Source organism: Oryza sativa, chromosome 2 (genome assembly GCF_034140825.1).
Source record: "Oryza sativa Japonica Group chromosome 2, ASM3414082v1".
Lineage (NCBI taxonomy): Eukaryota > Viridiplantae > Streptophyta > Magnoliopsida > Poales > Poaceae > Oryza > Oryza sativa.
Genome location: NC_089036.1, coordinates 2,797,431 through 2,820,054, shown reverse-complemented (window position 1 = coordinate 2,820,054; position 22,624 = coordinate 2,797,431). Strand labels below are relative to the sequence as shown.

Sequence of the window (22,624 nt, the reverse complement as noted above, 5' to 3'; positions counted from 1 at the left end):
AAACAACACTAAATTAATTTTATTAAATCATTAGTGAATACATTTTTATAATGTATTTGTTTTGTATTGAGAATGATGCTATTTTTTTCTACAATCTTATCAAAAGTTTAACTTAAAAAAACAACTTTGTGTAATATAAAAGAGGGAGTACGAATCTTAAGGATTTTTAGCAATTACATAGAAAACGTTTTATAATTTGTTTTTTTACCGGCTAGAGGATTTTACGTTCCCTCCTCCAAAAATATTTTTAAGGTGCGAGGAGTAGGGACGGATAAAAAAAAAACCATTATAGGGAATCATCTTCTTCTTCCTCTCGAGTCATTTCTCCTCTTCCTCTCTTTGTTTTTTCGCCTCTCTTCTTTTATCAATGTGATCCAGCAGGGTAGCTTCCCCATTAGCACCCACGTTAAACCAATCCCACCGGAGGATTTTGTTCGATATTAAATATGAGCCTATGCAAAGAAAAATCCAGAGTATGTAAGCAGCACATTTAAGTAATATCTTTGTTAAACTATTTCTAAGGTTTTGATCAGATCTGCCACCTCAATTGATAAATATCAATCAGTAATTGTGTTCTGGATTCGTATATATGTTCCTTTTTCTTGCTCTGAACCGTCTATTTAATGATTGTATGGCATTGTGCATGCAGTACTATTAAGCATACAAAGAGGATTAATTAGAGGTGTCTCTTCTTTATGATCTTGCTAATGACATACTAGTACTCCATAATCAAATTAACATCAAATCTTGGAGTAATCTCCTTTCCAATCCATTCCTTGCACGCAACAGGCAACATTAAATTTACAAACATGCAATTAATCAGTTGCATGATACTACTAGTGATGTTAACAATTATGTTTCGCATTTGCCATCTCCTAATCTGAATCTAACAACATCCTATATACTTAACCAGAAAAATCCTTCACTTTCCTATATGAACTGTCAGAAAGAAAATCTTTATCTGCACACCCAAAAAAAAAACAATTTTCTACCGCATACAATTAGGCATGCTTGACACGTGTGTGCACGCGTGCGTGTTCGAGAAACGTGTAAGCTCGATCTCTCTGGGTTGGGTTGATTGATCGGTGGACGTGTACCAACCTTGGCATGGTCTGAAATTAAATTAGTAAATGATTAATTGATGAAATCAGTTTAAATCTTTAATTATTTGTGATTCAAGACAACACGTCGGCACGTACACTGCCGGTGCCAGCCAAACGATGATGGTGATCTCCTATCTTTATGAGGTGTGCAGTTTTTAAAACAGAACCACACAAATATAATTGAATCTGGATGAGAAAGGCTAGTTTAACTAATCAATTGATAAGCCAAAATAATTAATATTTTTAATACATTGGGAATCATAATTAAAATAATATGAGAGGAAGCACTGTGTGTACATATTTTATTATAATTATAATTCATGAACAACTGAAATGGAAAATAGAAACAAGAAATTAGAACTAAACAAGGAAAAATCCTTTTTGATTTTTGCTCTTTCCTTCCGTTGATTCCTGAGAAAATTAAAAAAAATGGTTGGAAGAGCTAATCATGCACTCGCAATTAATGGCGCAAGGCTTACATGCATGGGTCAAAACTCAAAACACCCCGGCCCCATGCGTGTGTCACGTGACAACTATGAATGCACATTTTGTCAACTTAAAAAACGTGCATTTATACATTTTGTTAATTGCTCACATGAGTGCAGTAAACTAACTGTAATTTAAATTTACTTATGTAGGAACACATTTTCTTTTCACAAAATTACTAAATGTTGATTTAAGCTGCATCAGGTTAATTGGATGGACACCAAACTGAATCTAACCCGAGGACCATCCTTTCCGTTTAGCTTATCAACCGCAGTTAAAATTTAAATTTTAAAACTTAATTTTAATTTTGATTTAAAGGTTTTTTTTATCTAAGTTTATTTTGTAGCATTGGTTTTTAAATCACTAATGATTGCTCATAAATTATTTTTTAATAAGCCAAAGGATTAAACTGCACATGATTTTACTTTTTTCAAAATGCAGAGAAGCATTAGATAGCTACTAAACTAGACTGAAAAAAATTCACCACTTGTGAAGATCATATCGCAGTAGATGCAATAAACAACCCGTCTGTTAAGCTTTTGCTTAGCCTTGCAATAATCAAGCCCTCTTTATTTACGTTTAGGCTTATTGATCTAGACTTTTAAGTTAGCTTATTGGCTTATATAATTTATAAGCCAGTGAATTTAATGTTCTAAGTTTAGTGGTGGAGTCATACATCTATCTTATACAAGCCAAAAAAAACTTCTCCAACCTAACTTTTGGCTTAATAGTGTTAGAGTGGCTTATGGTTTCAAAAAAGCCAAATAAAAAAGCTGATTGTTTTGTTTTGGCTTAGACTTTTTGACTTATAAGTTGCTTATAAGCCTAAACAAACAGTGCCTCAATCTGCTGTGCTGACATATTTTTTACTCTTTCCACACAAGCCAACCGTCCTTTTTTAATTAACTTTCCTTTTCTTTACCTTTTTTTATTCTTTGTCTTTATGGCACATTACAATTTAACTGAAAGAAAAGAAAATGTGGGGCTAATGACCCAGGTTACCGAAAGTGCATGTCGTTGCATCTACTTTCTAGAAGGGAAAAAAAAAAGCATCACAACGCACACAATAAATACTACAGTGCATTTCTGGAAGGAAGTTGGGAATTTTACTTAAGTGACTAATTCTTTTTTTGACAAAACCGCTCAAGTGGCTCTAATATTGATATATTTGTACCAATTTCGTGCTCAAACTATAAGAAATTCCATTGAAAGATCAGGTAGCCAGATGCATATTCTTTCTGGTCACAAATACTAGTTGCTTTATGCATACTTCCTATCATAACTTTGGCATAAACATTTTTTTTGAAATTATTTAGATTGCATCCACAAAAAAATATATGAGGACTTATCCAGAAAAGTATATACACGATATGATATTTTAATGGTTCTTTCAAAAAAAAAACAATCGAGACTAGTGAAATGTCACTCAGAAGTCTATGTCGTTATTAATACGACAAGTATATATTTGTGGATTGAATAGTATTTTGTGTTAATTAATTAATGTAAATGCCCATCCAATGGGAGACAATCATCTTGACCTCCGCATTTAAACAAATCTGAGTGGAAGCCACGAGACGAATTAAATAGTGCCATTTTGGTTTAGTTAAGTAGCAGAAACTAATCATTTGCACAACTCTTAAGTGATAGTACTTGTGTTTTTTTTCTTCTTTCCTTGTTTTGTTGATCTGAAACCTGATGTGTTCATCTGCCGAATTATATATATATATATATGTAAATTCTGACGTAGTACTGCAGCGAATACCATCTAACACATGCATAATCAATACTACTACTATACTTTTTACTACTGCGTAATCGTACACTGTGTTATGATAAATGAATGTTTTGTCTCCGGTAGTTGAAATGTTATCAACAATTTAAAGGGACGTTGAATCACCAACCTCACCAGCCATGAAACCAGGGAATCCTCCATAATTCCATTCCAATTCAAACCCCTATTTTCTACTTTATCTTTCCCTAAATATATTCATATTTTAGATTGTTTCCTAAGGACTAAGGTTGGATCAAAAGATTATTTTAAACCTTTCAATTATCAATTTTTAATTTTTAAATTGCTTAGATTATTTTTCCTATTGGCTATGGGACTATTGAAATAATGAAATTCACAAGAATCAATGCTAAAATGCTTATATTATGGTATACAAATTAAATTCTAAAAATCCTTACATTCTAAAACGAAGATAACAGTTTGTAAACTTCATATAGAACTACATAAATTTCTGCAATTTTTGGATAAATTACTCCATCCTGTAAGGGGATATTTGAAAATATTTCATAAATTAAAACAAAATGGAGTTTCTTTTCTTTTGGAATCATCACAAGGCAAAAAAAAAAAGAGAAGACAATTAAAGCGTTGAAAAGGACAAGATGAAAAGAGGAGGAAGAGAGAGAGAGAGAGAGTACTGGACGTTAACTTTGGAGCCGAGTCAGTAGTAGTGCTGCTTCATCTTTCTCTCTCCACCGCCGATCGCGAGTTTTCTCTCTCTCTCTCATCCCAATTCCCAAACATCCAAAGAAACACCCACAAAGAAAAAAAAAGTTCGGTTTTTTATCCGCTTTGCTCACGGCAGCGAGGAAAAAAAGCTGGAATTTTTTATACTCGTACCACGGCGAGTAGTGGTGGTGGTGGTGGTAGTACAATCCCAATAGAAGAAGAAGAAGAAAGAATAAACTAGCAGCTCAGGAGGCGGAAGCGAGCGCATGAGCTCGAGAGAAAGAGAGGCGGAGAAGTGGTGAGGTGAGGAGAGGAGAGGAGGGCGAGTAGTAGGCGTCTAGGTCCCATCTCTAGGGTAGTAGTAGTAGTAGGCTTGTCTCCTCTTCGTCATCTCTCCTCTCCTCTCCTCTCTTCTCTTCTCTTCTCTCCGCCACGGCGCCACCCACCTACCCCCGAGGTCGCTGCTGCTGCTGCTGCTGCGGTGCGTCTCTCTTCTCTTCTTGTTGATGTGATTCTTTCTTTTCGTTTTCTTGGTTGTTGTTTTGATTTGATGATTTCCTGTGCGGTTTTGTGGTGATGGGTTCTGCGGGTCTGAGCCGATCTGTGAGTTGTTCTTGTGTTGGAGGGGGTTGATTCGGAGTGATTCCTCTTTTTTGTTTTTTGGGTTGTGGTGCAGCATGTGATGTGCTTTGCTTCAGAGTTGTCTCTCTTCTTCTTTAGTTTAGTTCTTTGCTCAGCTTTAATTTAAAAGGTTTGGGGACATGTGGTGTGAGAGGGGGAGGTGATTCTGTGCTGATTTGTTTTTATTTTTTGTTTGTTTGTGTTTATGTGCTGGATTTGGATGTGTTCAGTCTTTGGGTTTTGGTTGGTTTCTAGCTTTCGGCGCCGATTTTGATTAGTTTAGGCCACCCAAATTCGTTCCAGCTATGGTTTAGGATCAAGAAACAAACCTGATTATTACTGCTACACCTGATTAATCATGCCTTATGAAGATTCTTTGCTGTTGTTGTTTAGGTGAAAACTGTGTGTTGTTGTGTTTGCAATTGGATAAAGCAGTAGTGTTTTTGGAATTGAGGTGAAATCAGAAAAAGGTTGATAAATTTGTACTCATGGGATGGCTTTGTTTTCCTTCATTGAATTTTGACTGTGCTTGATTGCTCTATTAAAGCGGTACCTCTCAAGGGTACTTCTTAAGCACATGATATGAAAGTGTTAGGAAGCTAGTTGACATTGATGTGATTTTGCATCATTTTGTGCTGCAAACTAAGACCTGTTCACTTGACAACAATAGCTGATCATTACTTGTTCAAGTAGGACACTAGATGCGAGGACAATTAATTGGAACTGTATCTATTTTTCCTTAACTTTGCTGATCTGGAAAGGTTGTAATGTACTAATGTCTTAGTTCTTAAGCTCATGATGATTTTTTTTCTTTATAATGATGGGAATGCCAAAGTCTTGTTGCTTTACTTGCTTACGGAAAATCTGTATGATGTGATCTAACTTATGGTACTATGAGCCTAAATCGATTTGTTGATTGTGGTATGCAGGTTTTCGTTAGAAGATACTCTCGGTAGCATCAGACCTGCATCTTGGAAGTTCAGTATGGGTTCAGGAATGGTGAAGAAGAAGGTGGTGAAGGCCGGTTCTTTCGATTTGGATGCCAAACTTGATAAAAGTTGGATGGAGGATATCACTTGTCCAATCTGTCTGGATTTTCCTCATAATGCTGTCCTATTGAGGTGCACCTCATATGAGAAGGGTTGTAGGCCGTTCATATGCGACACTGACCAATCCCGTTCGAACTGTCTTGAGCGGTTCAAAGGTGCTCATGGACTGCCGACCAATATGAAAGTCCCATCTTTTAATGGAGCCCCTCTTGATAGCATTCATATCATTTCGTCAAATACAACTGACCGCCCAGCTTGCCCGTTGTGTAGAGGCGATGTTATTGGGTGGGTTGTTATTGACGAGGCCCGTCTGCATCTTAACCAAAAGAAAAGATGCTGCGAAGAAAGCTGTTGTTCATATGTGGGCAACTTTCATGAGCTTCAGAAGCACACCCAGCAGAAGCATCCAAATTCACGCCCGTCAGAAATTGATCCTGCTCGGAGAGTTGATTGGGAGAATTTCCAACAGTCTTCAGATATCATAGATGTCTTGAGCACGATACATGCACAGGTGCCTAATGGTATAGTTTTGGGAGACTATGTCATCGAGTACGGTGATGATGATGCCGGAGATGACTATGAAGTTTACCACAGGGTTAGGGGGAACTGGTGGACATCCTGTATTTTCTGTAAGTCATTCTGCAGATCTTCAGGAGGCAGAAGTAGAGCAAGAGCAAGGGAAAGGAGAAGTAGTGGAAGGAGGAGCAGCAATAGGTCTAGCCAAGAAAGCTTTACTATTGAGGTGCCCTCGGGATCTGTTGACATAAGGGAAATCAGATTTGATGAAATAGATGATGAATATATAGTTACAGGAGCAATGCCCGGCATTGCAGCATCCAGGAGGATCGCCAGTCATTACAGGTGTGTGCATATAATTTTATTTTTCTTGCTTTCTGTTGCTATTAAGAGGTTATATTGCCAAAAGGACATACACTTCAGCTCTCAAAAGACTTGACCGTAGCCGAAAGCTGATATGAACGCATGAATACGCATGTCGACACCAAATGATAAGATGCGAAAATAGGCAGAGTTTTGTTTGACATTCTTCCTTGAGAAAAAGTTTATTTTCTCACTAGGAAAATAGGCATAGGGCATGAGACAATCACTAGGAAAACTCTATTTTCAACTCTTGAGAGAAGTCTTGAGTGTGTACTTTGAAAAGCCAGCACAATTAACACAACTCTTGTTTGAGCTCGACACTTTCTGATGCGCCTTCTACTATTATTGATCTTTGCAGGGATCCTAGATATGGACGCAGACGTTCATACTACTAGGATGAACCAGCCAGCTGAAATGTAATGCAGTGCAGCCACAACCAGAATATTGTGCCTCTACCCGCCTCTTTTTCTTGTTCTCTCAAAAATCTGGAAGATGCTATCCCAGCCCAAATTTGGTGTGCATATAAGATAGCAGCAAACCCTTCATTGTTGTTCATTTACAGCAGGTTTCAACATCTTAGGTTCCTATGTAAATATGTAACCACTACCCTATAGCAATGTTGATCCAAGGTTTCTCTCCGGGAATCCATTTTATCTTAAAAATGTTTCTCTGGAAATACACCAAACTTTTACAGGAAAAGCTCACAAATTTGCCAAGTCAATTTGTTCTCTCTGCTATCTCTCTAACACGATAATTGTCGGAAAATTCAGAATTTTGCTGATGTTTCACATGGTGACACAAGTGTGTTGGATTGTGAGAAGCATACGCATGACAGGAACAGCCTGATTGACGCTTTGCTTCTGATGCTGGTTTTGTAGAGAAGATTTCGTGTTGGAGTGTGCTGAGATTTGTAAATGATTTTGATTAGTTAAAATGTTGCTTGTTGCTTAGGCTGTTCTTCTCGCGAATGGCAGAAAGCATTCGTGCTAAATCATCTAACCGTTGTTTTGCTGGGTTTTCAGAGCTTTTTCGTGCAGGATAAGAACTGCTAATGTTGTCAGAATGCTGGTTGCTTCTTTGGCTTATCTACTTGATTCTGGTTGACTTCCATTAGGGTTGCGTCAATGGCTTTAAGATGCCTGCCTTGTTCAGGATGTGCATCTTAATCTTTATTTAGTTCTTACCGTCTTTGTCAATCATAGGTAAGGAAAATTAAGACCCAAAAACATGTGAACATATGTTGACATTTCAGGATATCAGCAAAATCTCCATAAACATTGGCATATTAATGTTTAATTGCTGCAAAAGACAGATGTTTGTATGGAAGCAAAATCTCCATGTTTTCCAATGATCAATCCAGGTGCTTTCAGCTACAATCAAAGTTACAAAAGTATAACCGTGTGGTCTATGTGAACAGACATTGTCATCACAATGTTTAAAGATTAAACATACAACACATGTGAGAGAGGAGAGAGAAAGAGGGGGGGGGGGTGATTTCTGCAGATATGGTGTCCTTTGGTAATTGACACTAAATGTATTGCCAGAGAAAAAAAAATGGTGTACAACTAATCGAACAGTTTTGCATGTTCAACAAAAGATCGAACAATTTATCAGAAATATTGGATCAGTACAGCATCATCACTATCATTTTGGCCTTTGAAGAGCATGCTTGTTGCATTGCATCAGAGCTTCCAACTATACAATTCCAGATCCTTTTGGTTGAGTGTAGGAAACATCTGATGAGAACAAACAGATAATTATTAGGTTATGGGTGATAATTATTATCTATTATTTTGTAGTAGGCCAAACAAATAGCGACGCAGAGAAGCGGTGAGTAACCAGATAAGTGGATCTACTACTTGAGACTAGTCATCATCTCTTTCCAACCAAACACAAACTACCCTTCCAAGGAGAATAACTCACTTTGCTTGCACATTTCAATTGTGTTTCTGTGTGGCTTCAACGGTGAAAATGTCCAGGCTTCGGTCAAATGAAAACAATAGCTTCTCTCTGTATACATCATCACTTCAATGAAGCTGGAAGCCTGCTGGGGACTTGACTTCCATCCTCAGACTAAAGAGCTTACCAGAGAAAGCTCATGCAGTTCAGTTAGTGTCCACTCCTCTCCAGTTTGTCCTCCAAGAACTATCGCCTTTGTACCTCCCACAACACAGGTACTGTGGCCCCAGGCAAATCGCGGAGGGCGGCCAGGAACATTCAGTATCCTCCAGGTAGGCTTCTCTTCAGTCGGATCCAGCAGGTAAAGCTTTGAAGCGGAGTGAAGACCTGCCACTGATCCACCAAATATCAAAATTCTCCCTCCAGGAAGGCTCACAGCGACATGGTCAAGGCGAGGGGGTGGACCAACTCCAGCTGGATTACTGGCTCCTGGCATTCCACTGCCGGTGATACACCGCCAGCATGGCTTATTTTCACTTAAATCCAATGTGAACACATCATTAGACCTTAGTCGTAGAGGACCGCTTTTAGCAAGACCACCAAACATCAGGATTTTCCTGCCATCGTAGACAGAGAGCGAGTGCCCCAATCTACAAGGTGGAGTCCAAGATGCAGGTATCTCCCTCCAAACAGGTCTTTCCATTGTTACATCCAAAAGATACGTGTCACTGAGAAGCACACCAGAATCAGCACAGCCACCAGATACCACCAATTTTGTTCCATCCAATGTGCAAGAACTATGCCATGACCGTGGAACTGGTGGTGCAAGGCCAGGAATCTCACGCCAAGTTGGTTGCTGTGCATCCAAATCCAACATGAACACATCATTGAGCAGGCCCTGCCTTCCACAACCACCAAACAAAACCAACCGTGATCCATTTAGGCAAGAAAGGGTATGACCCCAGCGCCCAGGAGGAGCCGATCTCACATTGATGTGCCTCCATTCTGGCTTGCTGGCATTCAAATCAAGCACAAATGTATCATTCATTGGCTGCATGTTAACACCTTCCCCTCCAAAAAGGACAACACGGTTCCCTGCCGCACAAGCGCTGAAGTTGCAGCGAGAAGGCTCCACTGCACCCCCAACAGTCAATTTCCTCCAGGTGACAGCTTCCAGGGTGGTCAACTCTCTTGCTAACCGCCCCCATGCCAAACTTCTTGTTCCAGCCACAGTCTCAAGAACTTGAGTTGCTTCACTGCCCCATGCATTCTGACAAACCATTCTCCAAAGGTCGTCATTCCTTGTTAAGTGGTACAGCCGTTTACATACAGAGTTTACAGATGCTATATCCCTGGGCGATAATCTTGATAGGATCTTCTGGCAAAGTACCTCATCACTCAATAGGAAAAGATCAGAATGCTCTGAGCAGAAGCCCTTCCCCATTGGACTTGGTCGGATGGTGTTATCTGGTGTAATCAAAGTAGATCTCACAATCTCCTTTGTTGTAGAGACAGACAATGGCCCCAAATCAACATTAGAGTCATTGAAGAACTGCATGCCCATATAGTGGGTTATTGTTTCGTCATCTCCATAAATGGGTGTTAACTGGAGCTTTGCCATGAATGGAGAACCATCTTTCCTAAAGTTCAGCAGATCGCCCTGGAACACAGTGCCTTCCTCTAAGCATCTCCGAATGTCAGTAACTACTGTAGTATCAACAAGGGGATGTCTCCTCTTAGCAAATGGTCCTCTACACTGCAAGAATCGACTGAGGAAAACAGCACACAACAATTGTTAGCAATACAAATAAGATATACAAGAACTAACATAGCATGTGAATTAATTTGCAAGGTTGCTAAAAGCCCAAAAAAAATGCTTATGAGGTGAATCACACCAGCAAGGATATTGGAACTAATTTGCAGGGTAGCTCAAAAAAGGCTTTGAGGAACTGCATTAGGTGAATCATATCAGCAAGGACCAAGGATAAAACATATTTTTCTATCACTAGCAATTGAGAGAGCATGTTCACTGTTCACATATTTTTTTTTATATTTTTGAGTCATAATGATGGAGTTCTAATCAGGAATTCCCCAAGTGCCTTGATATATGATCCAACTGTTCCAGTAATGCTAAAGGTCATCTTGTGCAGTTGTGCCTTAACTGCTACCTCATAAATCATGATAATGAAGGCCACTATAAGTTCAGTTAAATTAGCGCTCAAGCATGATTCAGCGCACGAAAACATGCACAAAGGTCAGCCTACTCCACATAGGCGTACTCTGGAATTTGTAAGAATCTAGCTTATATATACTCATGAAATTATAAGGTCATGTTTCCTTTCATCTACAATTTCTCCATATTCATCCAACCCCAGGTCCACAGATAGAACATGGAACCTCAATCTGGCATTCCCTATTTGTCTATAGAGAAATCAATTTATAACATCACCAGGAATAATTTTTGCCATTTCGCATGAATCCATTTGACTCCTATGAGATTTGGAAAAAAAATCTACATTCGAAACAGAACCTATTAGACCCTGTTTAGATGGGACTAAAACTTTTAAGTCCCTATCACATCGTATGTTTGGACACTAATTATAAATATTAAACGTAGACTATTAATAAAACCCATCCATAATCTTAGACTGATTCGCGAGACGAATCTATTGAGCCTAATTAATCCATGATTAGCCTATGTGATGCTACAGTAAATATTCTCTAATTATGGATTAATTAGGCTTAAAAAAATTATCTCGCAAATTAGCTTTCATTTATGTAATTAGTTTTGTAAATAGTCTATATTTAATACTATAAATTAGTGTCTAAATATAGAGACTAAAGTTAAGTCCCTGGATCCAAACACCACCTAATGCCATAAGGGAAGGATACCAGTTTTGCTAAGGTGCTAGTACAAATGGCAGGAGAAAACAGTTTATTTTAATCCATCACTTGTGTGGTATTGCATGTATTAAGTAACTGGCATCATGCATGATAAATATAAATTGCACTTCTAATAACAAATACTGATAAAACTGGAATTACAGTAGGCATCTACAACCAAAAGGAAAGAGCCTAGTGAACAGCCAGATAATAATATTCTACCACAGAACTACTACAGGCAGGAAAAGAAACACATAGACACTTGAACAACTAAGAACAGAATACTCACATAATGTGTCATGCTGACGATCTACCTCGGCCAACTTTCAAAATCAAGCAGTTTAACAAGCACTACGACCATAAACACTACTAGCAAGAGCATCAGATGATAAACCTATCATAGACTTAGAGAAAAAAAAATCTCTGTGAAGACTGCTAGCATGTTATACACTTGGGATCCCCTCCTATCCTATGGGTACCATATCCAACAGACTAACATAGCCGATGCAAATCCAGAACACATGCTCTAAGGAAGGAAATAGCATCAGGACCCTGAACCAAAATTCCCGGTGATTTCTGTCATATGAGACATACGAAGCGTGCTCCGGCAAAACTAACATGACCAATCGGTGTGGTGGACCAACTCAGCGCTATGAAGACACAACATTGGAGTCCTCAGCATGTTCCATCTAAGCCCACTACTATGGTGCAATTTACAACCAAAACCAATCGTGTACACAGGCCCTGTATGCAACACTATATTCAGTTTGCAATCATCATATCCGTAGTCCAAATCGACAATTCAACAACAATTTTCCAATTTATGATAGTTCAGTGTGGATTACTACCGATTTTCCTATCACTGCAGAAACACATAACTTGTCATTATCGCCCGCCTATCATATCATGTGATCAAAATCACAACAACAGCAGAGCAGACAAAAAGGCTGGAACTGGAAAAATGCCATTTAAGGATTGAATCAGGAAAATTCAGAGCGCACAAAGACGCACCAGTTCCTCCCGAGCACCTCCTCGGCGCGGTACCCGGTGGCGTCCTCGAAGCCGCGGTTGACGTAGATGATGGGGAAATCCGGCTCCAGCGCGTCCGACACCACCAGCCCGCACGCGCCCAGCACCCCCTCGATCGCCAGCGCGAATCCCCCACCGACTCCCACGCCCACGCCCCCATCCCCACCTCCCCCCACCTCAACCCCCTCCTCCTCCTCCTCCTCCTCCTCCTCCTCCTCGTCTCCGCTCCCCTCCGAGTCGCTGTCCCACTCCATCGCCCGCAAACCCTAGCCCATGGCGGGCCCCCCGGGGGCCGAACGGGGAACCACCTCGCAAGCTCGGCGAGGCGAGGTCGGCGGCGCGGATTTGTACTGCGCGCGCGTGCGCGTCGCGGCGGATTAGCGAGGGAGAGAGGTCGGGATTAGCAAAAATGGAGGAGGATTAATTCGTGGGTGGGAGGAGGAAGACGAAGCGGCAAGCGACGAACGAGTGGACGATGGGGGAGGAGGGAGGGGGGGAGGGGAAGGTGGGGGTGGGGGCCTTGGGGAGATCTGGGCCGTCGGATCTGCGGAGGCGGGAGGTGTGGACGGCTGTGATCTGTCCACTGACGTTGAGCACGAGCAGCTGTGGCAACTTGTAGCAAGTCCGCGATGAACCTGCAAAGCAAAGCCTGTGCCATTAGAAGTAGCTAGGACAACTCTCCTTTCTTTTCAAGTATTATTTGCTTTCGTCCTAAAATATATTCCCTCCGGGTTGATAATACTTATCGTTTTGGACAGAGCACGGTCTCCAAAAAAAACCAATTTAAAACTTTTTTTCTATTATAATATGTATAAAAGTGTCAACGAATATATGATTTTATTAAAGTATTTTTTAAGACTACTCTATACATGTAGTCACCATATTTAAAAGACAAATATTTTAAAAATGATTAATGATTCATAATAAAAGATTCTATAGTTTGACCTCACCCTTATCTAAAACAATAAGTATTACTTCCTCCGTTTCACAGTGTAAAACTTTCTACCATTGCCCACATTCATATATATATATATATATATATATATATATATATATATATATATATATATATATATATATATATATATATATATATATATATATATATATATATATATATATATATATATATATATATATATATATATATATATATATATATGCCTAGATTCATTAACTTCTACATGAATATAGGCAATGCTATAAAGTCTTACAATATGAAACGGAGGGAGTATCAGCCTGTAGGGAGTAAGAATCTAGTACTAATATGATATATCATAATTCTATGAATTTAGAAATGTCCCCTGTCCAGATATATTGTAGGAAAAATCTAACGGACGATTGAAACATTTGATTATCCAATGAATCATCAGCATTGGAATGGATTCTAATCTCTCGAGGAGGATGTTCTACTGTGTACTCCATCCGTCCTAAAAAAAAAGGCAACCTAGGAGGGATCAACCTAGGAGGGATCCCTCCTAGTACAATAAATCTGGACACCTTCATAGGTTATCTTTTTTTTGACGGAAGGAGTACCTTTTTATTTTAAATTTGATACAAATAGTTTTAAAAAAATCTTTACAAAATTGATGACGTAGAGTACAGTGATATCTATTAATTCACAAAAAAATAAGTTTGAATTCAACCCGACACATTGAGAAATAAATAATACAAATTCAGGTATGAACGGTACCACTGTTCATACGCTAAATTTGTCATTCCTGTATCTTAATCTATGAGTTGATTTTGGAGCTAAGATTTTGTAGATATATATGTTGTATGAGTGTAGTAAATTTTTCAAGATTTTTTCATAACTATTTGGAGAGTTTTTCAAACCATCATATGGTTGGATTGGACTGAGAGGGCAAAAGGAAAAGACAGAAAAAAAAGTTTGCATGTCTTGCATGTGGTGACTTTTCTCATATAGATATTTCGGTTACTGTGGACAATTTGGGTACTTCTTTTCCAAGTTATGATTTAAAGTGTACTGTGGTTGCCAATATATTTTCAGTATCTTCCAGGGCCAAAGATGTAACTTACCGTCCATACATTGTATATGTAATGTGTAGGATGCGCAATTTGGCCAGCTTGATGCATACCTTTCTGTCTTTTTATTTTCTTTTTCCATTTTGATTGATATTTGAAAGCAGTACTTTCTGATAGAAAAGTTGAAAGGTGCAAAAGCTAGGAAGGGTTGAAACATAAGTAAATTATCCTCTTTAGGTTTCGGCCAATTAGAGATCCACATATCACAAATACTGAATTTTGGAACAATCAATTATCAACTGATTTGTTTATGCAACTCAATATGGTACTAGAGTCATCTCAAGTTTAAACTGCGTGGCTTTTCTAGCTGGAATAACATATTTTTTTCATGTAGACATATTTACTGCAAATACTTTAATTTGGGTGTTTTTTCTTTATTTTGTGATCAAGCATATTGCAGCTGCGTGCTCCTATATAGTACTCCTCCGTCTTTAAAAAAAGATTATCATTGTAAATTGTTTAGCATAGATTAAAGTTCGAGAAACAAATACTATAGATCCTCTTATTAATTAATGTGTAGTTGGGAGCGGACCAGTAGTTAGAGATAGGAAGGAATGAAATTTTGAATCATAGAGTAACAATCTTTTTGGATCGGAGGGAGTATATATTCCAAGGCCAACGTGTGATTTGTGGTAATTATTTGAGGGTATAAAAAATAAAATAAATATTATAATTTTGAAAATATATTTAAAACAATTTTCTGAGAAATTTTTTTAATAAAAAAATCGTACCTTTAAAAGCTCGAGAAGTGAGTGCATTTGTCCATCATTTCATTTCTTGAGAAAGACCATGTCACTCGGCATCCATAGTACTGTTGTGTCATTTATGGGAGGTACAGTTTGCCTGGCTACATTTTTATCGACAATTGAAAGCAGCACTTGTTAAGTAGAATAGTCAAAAGTGCCAAAGCTAATCGAATATAAGTGGAGTGTTTACTCTTTCTTATAGTTTCAATCTTTTAGATTGAACGTTGATGCGTACAGCTTACTATATTTGGTGTATACAACGTAGTTATACATTTTGATAATTGAAAGCAGCGTTTGTTCCGTAGAATAGTCGAAAGTGCAAAAAGCTAGGAAAAAGAAAGTCAAATATAAGTGGAGAGTTTACTCTTTCTAATAAGTTTAATCTTTTAGGTTGAAGGTTGATGTATACAGCTTACTATGTTTTGATGTACAGTACCGCTAAGTTATACTTCGGGTCAGTGACGGCTTTAGGATTTTTTCGTTCGGTGGTCCTACTTCACACTCTAAAATCACATAATGATGCAAACTCAATATACATATACAAAATTTGCTCAAAATATGATAGAAATACAGTAATAATATCGCAACATTACGGGCTCAATTCTATTTCTTCAACTCCAAATTCAACTTCCTCGTATTTCGTTAGCACGCTTTTTAAAATGTTAAATGATACGTTTGTTTTAAAAAAAAGTTTCTATATAGAAGTTGTTTAAAAAAGCAAATAAATCCATTTTTCAAATTTATAATAGTTAATATTTAATTAATTATGTGCTAATGAGGTTTATCGTTTTGCGTGCAACAAAAATATACCCCTCCATCCAAAAAAGAATCCAATCCTACCTACAAACCAGGACATATACGTGTCTCCCAAACAAACTTTTTTCTGGGACGGTGTAGTATCTCCCAAACGGGAGATCGAACAGGGCCAACTAACTCGAGTCTAAAAGTTCAAAAATACACAATATAAATAGTTTAGTATGCCGTGTTTATGTAGTGGATTTGGGCCATATGAAGAAGGGATCTTTTTGGGCCAAAATCAAGGGTGGTCCACCCTCAAACCCTCTAGAACAACCCCTGCATTGGGAGAGGTACCCCAACATAAACATAGAAAAGCTTTTTTTTTTAACCATGAGAAACATTGAAGGATTATTTTTGTTTTCAGAGCACAGCTGATTTGATAATCACAAATTGGAGTGAACAAGGTCAAGATTATTTACAGTTTCCACAAAAAGATGGACACCAAATCCATGATAAATATTTACAAGCTTGAATCTCCCAGGTGGGATTAGCTCACAGTAGAAGGTTCAGCTGAAGCTTTGCATATTGGACACCAGTTCTTCTGCCTGAGCCACTGGTGAATGCAGCACACATGGTACTGATGCTCACATCCCAGCCGTCCAACTTCTTCACCCTCTATGTACTCCTCCTGGAATAGACAAATATTCCCATTACTGTGACGATTTACCAAAGTAATCCCTTTTATTTCTTATGTTCAAACCAATTGATGAATCCTTTAATGGCTATTTTTTACAGGCACAGAATCGATTGCCGTTGTTGGAAGGGTGATGGAGGTTTCAGATGCAGGTTTTACAAAACTGAGTACTACTCCATCCCTTTCATATTATAAGACGTTTTGGTTTCTCCATCCTCGTCCAGATTCACTAGCATCCATATAAATTTGAACACATACGAAGCACATACATGGATCCATGCATGAATCTATTCAAAAACCAAAAACATCTTATAATGTGAAACAGAGGAAGTAGATACAACAGTTGTCTGAGCTCTGAACATCTGTGGACACTGTAGGTTAATTGTAGTAACAAGTATGTTAAAAAGAATCATCAGCAAGTAGTAGGGATGACGCAAAATCAATCATAAATAGTGTTCAATAAATTGGCAAGAGCGAAGTAACAGTTCATTTCATAAGAATGTAAGATAGTGGAAGCGTAGATTCGGTCTTCAGTTTCACTTTCAGTCTTTCACTATGCATTAGTAGCAGTAGACTCCCTAAAAAAGGTGCAACACAACATTTGATGCTTAGATGATGACAAGATACCTGGCATATGCTGCATTTGATGTCGTCTACAACTTGCGCGTTTGCTTTTGTAGCCACTGGTATATATATACTTCTTCTGAGGCATTTCACAAATTGCTCCTCAGAAAGAGCGGTGCTAACAGAGCCTATTCTGTCTCCTAATGCTAATAATTCCTGTTCAGAAGGAGGGAACGAAATTACTCTAAAATAAGTACATGCTAGAAGTTGAGCCATGAATGACCGTTTACTTAATTAAAAGCACTTCTTATATGAAAATATTTAGGAACAAACTAACAAAGTTTTTGCCAGGTCCAAACAAACATAGTAAAAAAAATACCTCATAGGACATGTTGTCGATATCCATGCGCATGTCACTATGCTGATCATGGGAGGTGAAAGCACCAAGCAATATATTTGTCTCCAACACCATCAATTGCTGCCAAAATTTATCCAGATTCCAAGTGAAAAGTCAATCACAAGGAATTATTTTGACACAAAGGCAAAGAAACTAACCTCATAAGTCAGTTCTGCTTCTTGTTCAATCCTGTCCAGAGCTAGTAATACCTGCATGTGGAGTAAAAATAGTGATGTAATCCTACATAAAATCTATCTTCGGAAAGAGAGAAAAAAACGGAGCTGCTATAAAATGACCTCTGCAATTCCTTCTATGGATATGTGTCTTCGGCCATTTCTTTCTCTGAAAAGATCATGGAATGTCTGTGGAGGTCTTTCCTCATAAAGGGAGCTTGATCTTCTTCTCCTTGCAGTGAAAGCATTTGATCCCTCTCCTCTAGATGAGTAAATTGCATGAGGTAATTCTGCAGAGAATGGTCTTGAGGAGCTCTCTGTAGAGGCCTCTTCCGAAGATGAATGCACCTGATCTGACTGTTGATTCCCTATGGAAGAATCACGCTGAGAAATCATGCCATCCTCTCTTTCCTCAGAGATCCTGAACCTAGCACCCCAAGGAGGTCTTCTTGTCCTTACTGACACTGCTGAATCCTGAAAATTCCTTCTGCTTCTTAGTGCATTTTGTTGTGAAGCCCGTTCAGTTGTAGTTGTTCTGATTCTAGGACCAGCAATGGCAGGGTATGCAGGAGGTGAATCGTCTAAGCTAGCCGTTCCACTTAAGCCCCTTGATCTAGAAAAACTTCCCCCATCAGAAGTCCTTTTTCTCATTGCATCAAACCTCCTGCTATAAACAGAACCAGATGAGCAACCTGATGGCAGAAAATTAGGTACTGAAGTACAGTCCAGATTGTTATGACCATGCTGTTGTACTCCGCTAGCATGATTACACGGTCGCTTCACATCGGCAGGAGCATATCTTGATATAGTAGGCCTGTTAGTACATGACGAAGAGCAAACTCCTGATTGACCCAAATTCAATTCTTTGTCCTTCTGTCTACGGGTTCTAGAACTTGGAGCAGCACTCCTTACCAAGGATTCAACTGCATGTTCAGAAATATCTGACGAACTAGCAGAATCAGAAACTCCAGCATTGGGTGCTATCAATTGGTCTTGTTCAGTAGCCAAGCCTTCTGTTTCAGTATGCAGAACATCTGAACTCCTATCATCGACAACGATTCTCTTATTACTACCCTCCAGATGTTTGCCCCCAGCATTTCTGCTGCTACTTTCAGCAATGTCTACCCCTGCCAACAACGTTTGCCTTCGTTTTTCGTCACCGAATTTCCTAAGCGGAACTTTGGAAGAGCTTCCATGAATGGCCATTGAGGTTGAAGATCTGAATGAGTCACGTAGGTATCTTGGTCTCTCCTGATTATCAGACAGCCTGGTTTTCATCGGATTGAGTCTTGTGGTGATTCCTGGTCCATCATAGTTCTGAATGGTCCTCTCTTCAGTGCTTTGATTTCTCGAAGAGAAACCACCACCTCTTCTGAGAAATCCAATAGCTGCTTTTGATCTCCCACTTGGATAATCCTCCATATGATTAGGTGGTACTGACTACAGAGATTGAAATTTTATTCAGTTTCAACAAAGCCTAGAGAATCGATGACAAGAGATGAATGAGCAAGCAAGAACAATCAGCATAAACGGTGACAGGTTGGCTACAGGAGCATGTTATTATTCAGATAACAGATTAACTGCTTTGAAACTGACACTAGAATCAACAGTAATCCTGACATATTAGAGTCATCAGCAGTGAAACAAATATGCTTTACTACAAAATGAGTCGCCTGACAAAAAGTCCAACAGGACGACCAACACTGATTCAAGATAAGCCAAACAACCCTAATATATTTTTTATTGAAAGGAACGAAAACACTAATAATTGTTAACTACTTGAGTAGTTAAGTCCTGAACAAACCTCGCATATTTTTTTAAGAATATTAAGGCCATCGTATACTATCCACAGCAGCCATTGTCGAATGTCGTTAAAACTCAGACAAACCACTACAAAGAACAAAGTTTAGCCAATGAAAGACCATGATTTAATTAATTAATTAATTAATTAACCTTAGTGCACAAAAATACATTTTCAAGATAGATTAAAAAAAGGATTGGGACCGCACTCCATGTATGATGACATGATCATTGATAAGGTTTATGTGCTGACATCACTCGTCTATCCACATACTCTTGTCAAGTAATAATCCCTCTAAACCTTTTGACTAACCACCACTAATAAACACATTTTATAGCTGTAAAATCACTAACCCACACACGCAATAAATTCGTAGACAAAACTGTAACGCCATGAAAACTATTCTTGGGACGAAAATAATCTCTCTACTGAAAGGAGAATCAATCGCCTCTCACTCGTAATCAATCCAACGAATTACGCACAAAACGCTCCAAATTTCGGCCTCCTCGCCGATCCCAAAACCCGAAAACTTCCAAAAATCCCCAAATGACAACTGAACAACCGATCACTCCAAAAACACATCAAAATCGCAGCAACTCCACCACATACCACACAGCATCAAGCAACACAAGTTCTTGGACTAAACCAAAATGAAATGGAAAGAGGGAGAGACATCAACCTCGCGGATATGAGCACCTCCACCAGTTCTGAACTTCTCTGATCCCTGAACCAAAAAAAGAAAGAAAAAAGAAACACCCAGCTTTCTCCAATCGGGGCGGATAGCCAAGAAACGGTCGGAAAGGGCGCAACCTCGCTTCCTCCGCCGTACCACGAACGCGACGGCTCACCGGAATCCGAGCCGGAGCAGCCGCCGAGGAAGGAGGAGGAAGAGGAGGAGAAGCGAAGCAAAGCAAGAGCAGCGAGAAGCCGAGAAATGGGCCACCTTTGGCTTGGCTTGGATTCCTTCTTGGTTGGATCCGAGGCGAGGCGAGGTTATTAGCGGAGGGCTTAGCGGGTCCGGGAGTTCAAAACCCGACCCGTTAAGGCCGAACTGGGTAGTGGTTGTTGCTTTGCGTGTTTCGGGTGTACTACTGGCCTGGGAGAATCCTACGCGTACAGTGCCTGTACGTACCCCCGCTCTATGACATGTGGGCCCGGGGGAAGGTACTGTACTGCATGGGTAGTAATGTGGAGTAGGCGTGCACGTGAGAAAAAAAAACTGGAGCAAGCGAAACGGGCGGCCTGAATGTCAGCATCGTAGTTGGATTATTTGGATATAAAAGCATTAAATATTTTTTGGTTGGTTATTTAGATAAAACATTAATATTTGTTTGTGTGTGTGTATCTGTTTCTTAGCCCAAGTGGCACATTAATATAGACAGTATGTACATATAAACTTAGATAATAATCTCTATGAATACAATTGAGCAGCTTAGTTTGATTACGTTAGTTGTGAAACCTACTCATTTATCTAGGTTGGAATCTACAACTCGGTATGAGTGTTCGTATTTAAAGTTAATTATTTTTTCAGTATTAGATAATGTGTTCATCGAAAGTGAGGTGTTTGGTGACTCGTCAATCATGTTGACTAAGTCTTTCCCATGTACTTATATGAATGACTTCGTTAATATCAAGATATACTGACATAATCTTTCGAAGATGTTCATATGGGTATATGAATAGGGTGTATGTGTATTCATTGGAATGCGTGCGCACTTTATATGAGTATATATTTTCGTACTGTGTTAAAAAATTGTTTTTTTCCTGCGATGGAGCCAAGGAAATGTCACAGGCAAACAGTTGGGAGACAAGAGAGCACTGTTCCATTTCAGGTCAGGTGTGCCAACATGCATGGTAAAATATGGCTACAATATAAAATATCCATGTATACTTGTATGGTACCAATCATAGCATGGGGACAAAGTCACAAAAAGCTGATTGTTTTGTTCATGAGTGTCAATGCACAATTGGTGATATCAATCTTTTTCTTTAGACCAACTAATCACTAATCACTCCACTCAGATAGCACTAACTAGAGGCATTAGCATTAAGCATTATCTCACAGCTTTGCAAAGCTTAATGCAGGGATTTTATATGGTTGCAACTACTCATATAGTTGAGACACATGTATATAAGAAGTTGGGTTACAACTAATGCAAGATCTCCTGAATTCAGATTCAGAGGGATCCTGTCTGTGGTGAGTCTAGCAAGCAACAGCTTTGCTATTTTGCAGGTTTATCCATCAGATTATTTTTTTTTCTGAAAGGTCAAAACCAATGGATTTGCAAATCATAAATACATATACATGTACATCCACTTGAGATATTAAAAACCATGCAAATATAAAATATGTGAATGAAAATGCATGTCCAACTTCAGGCTTCTAACTAAGGTGCACTTTACTTTTTCTGAAAAGAGAATCCATGTATACTGTGTGAAGAAGAAACTAATGTAAATGGTTTGTGATGGCTACTTTGCAGGAGTGGTTAGGATGATGGCATCGACCTGATGTGATATATATTTTGGTTATTGGAAGATTTAGGATAAGATGATATGATTTCTTCTGGCCTATACAAAACTGCTACATAGAGAGGGTTCTGGAGTTTGATTACACTATTTACAGGGTAGGTTTAGGTGTTTCACTGGTTGCAACCTATCTACTGACTTCACAAATCAGACAGCACCACATTGTGTCTGGTTCTGTGGGGCCTTGTTCTTTTGAGCCTTTTGGCTGCACCATGGTCTGGAGTTAGGCCAGGTTCATCATAGAGGTTGATATCACAAGAAGATGAGAAACCAAATTGGTGATTAGTTTCTCCACCTCAAGATTTAGCTGAACTTGAATTGCGAATTTGGTTGGGATATGGCCAGTTTGTATTATATTTGTATATATATTTCTCAGTTTTTGTGTGTGCAATGTGCATCCAATCATCCTAAGCAGATAAGATAAGCCAGGTTCATGTCAAGTCTAATAACATAATCCATCAACAGAGAGAACTTTGTTTCTTCCCCAAAAGAGACATGGATGATCACTTTAAAAAAAAAAGACATGAATGAATGG

General features: G+C 38.8%; 3 protein-coding genes across 5 annotated transcripts; 1 reads left to right on the top strand and 2 right to left on the bottom strand.

The window, feature by feature from the left end:
* Positions 1 to 4,050: 4,050 nt before the first annotated feature.
* LOC4328314 (uncharacterized) lies at positions 4,051 to 7,314 on the top strand. The gene is made up of 3 exons (XM_015769961.3): positions 4,051 to 4,525; positions 5,595 to 6,575; positions 6,952 to 7,314. Exons 2-3 carry the CDS (start codon positions 5,650 to 5,652, stop codon positions 6,986 to 6,988), a joined length of 963 nt encoding a protein of 320 aa, XP_015625447.1. The 5' UTR covers positions 4,051 to 4,525; positions 5,595 to 5,649; the 3' UTR covers positions 6,989 to 7,314.
* Positions 7,315 to 7,911: 597 nt separating this feature from the next.
* Positions 7,912 to 12,866, bottom strand: LOC4328313 (putative adagio-like protein 2). Of its 2 annotated transcripts, NR_176830.1 has the most exon segments (3): positions 7,912 to 8,329; positions 8,517 to 10,261; positions 12,387 to 12,866. NR_176830.1 is itself a non-coding variant. In NM_001409327.1 (2 exon segments), coding segments are annotated over 2 exon segments (1,872 nt in total). In that variant the 5' UTR covers positions 12,659 to 12,866; the 3' UTR covers positions 7,912 to 8,661.
* Positions 12,867 to 16,345: 3,479 nt separating this feature from the next.
* LOC4328312 (probable E3 ubiquitin-protein ligase RHG1A) lies at positions 16,346 to 20,532 on the bottom strand. Of its 2 annotated transcripts, XM_015771784.3 has the most exons (6): positions 20,243 to 20,532; positions 17,886 to 19,202; positions 17,748 to 17,798; positions 17,572 to 17,670; positions 17,256 to 17,408; positions 16,346 to 16,622 (listed from the first exon to the last, which is right to left on the bottom strand). In XM_015771784.3, exons 2-6 carry the CDS (start codon positions 19,182 to 19,184, stop codon positions 16,482 to 16,484), a joined length of 1,743 nt encoding a protein of 580 aa, XP_015627270.1. In that variant the 5' UTR covers positions 19,185 to 19,202; positions 20,243 to 20,532; the 3' UTR covers positions 16,346 to 16,481. The 2 variants fall into 2 exon arrangements, with proteins under 2 accessions (XP_015627270.1, XP_066163556.1); XM_066307459.1 differs by lacking the exon at positions 17,256 to 17,408.
* Positions 20,533 to 22,624: the final 2,092 nt, after the last annotated feature.

What these genes read in the sequence shown, in the direction of transcription:
- LOC4328314 (XM_015769961.3), top strand. Translation starts at nt 5,650, where the DNA reads ATGGGTTCAGGAATGGTGAAGAAGAAGGTGGTGAAGGCCGGTTCTTTC. An exon ending in AGGATCGCCAGTCATTACAG is followed by an intron (nt 6,576 to 6,951) that starts GTGTGTGCATAT and finishes TGATCTTTGCAG; the next exon opens with GGATCCTAGATATGGACGCA.
- LOC4328312 (XM_015771784.3), bottom strand. Translation starts at nt 19,184, where the DNA reads ATGGAGGATTATCCAAGTGGGAGATCAAAAGCAGCTATTGGATTTCTC. An exon ending in CCATAGAAGGAATTGCAGAG is followed by an intron (nt 17,799 to 17,885) that starts GTCATTTTATAG and finishes CTCCACATGCAG; the next exon opens with GTATTACTAGCTCTGGACAG. An exon ending in TCGACAACATGTCCTATGAG is followed by an intron (nt 17,409 to 17,571) that starts GTATTTTTTTTA and finishes CCTTCTGAACAG; the next exon opens with GAATTATTAGCATTAGGAGA.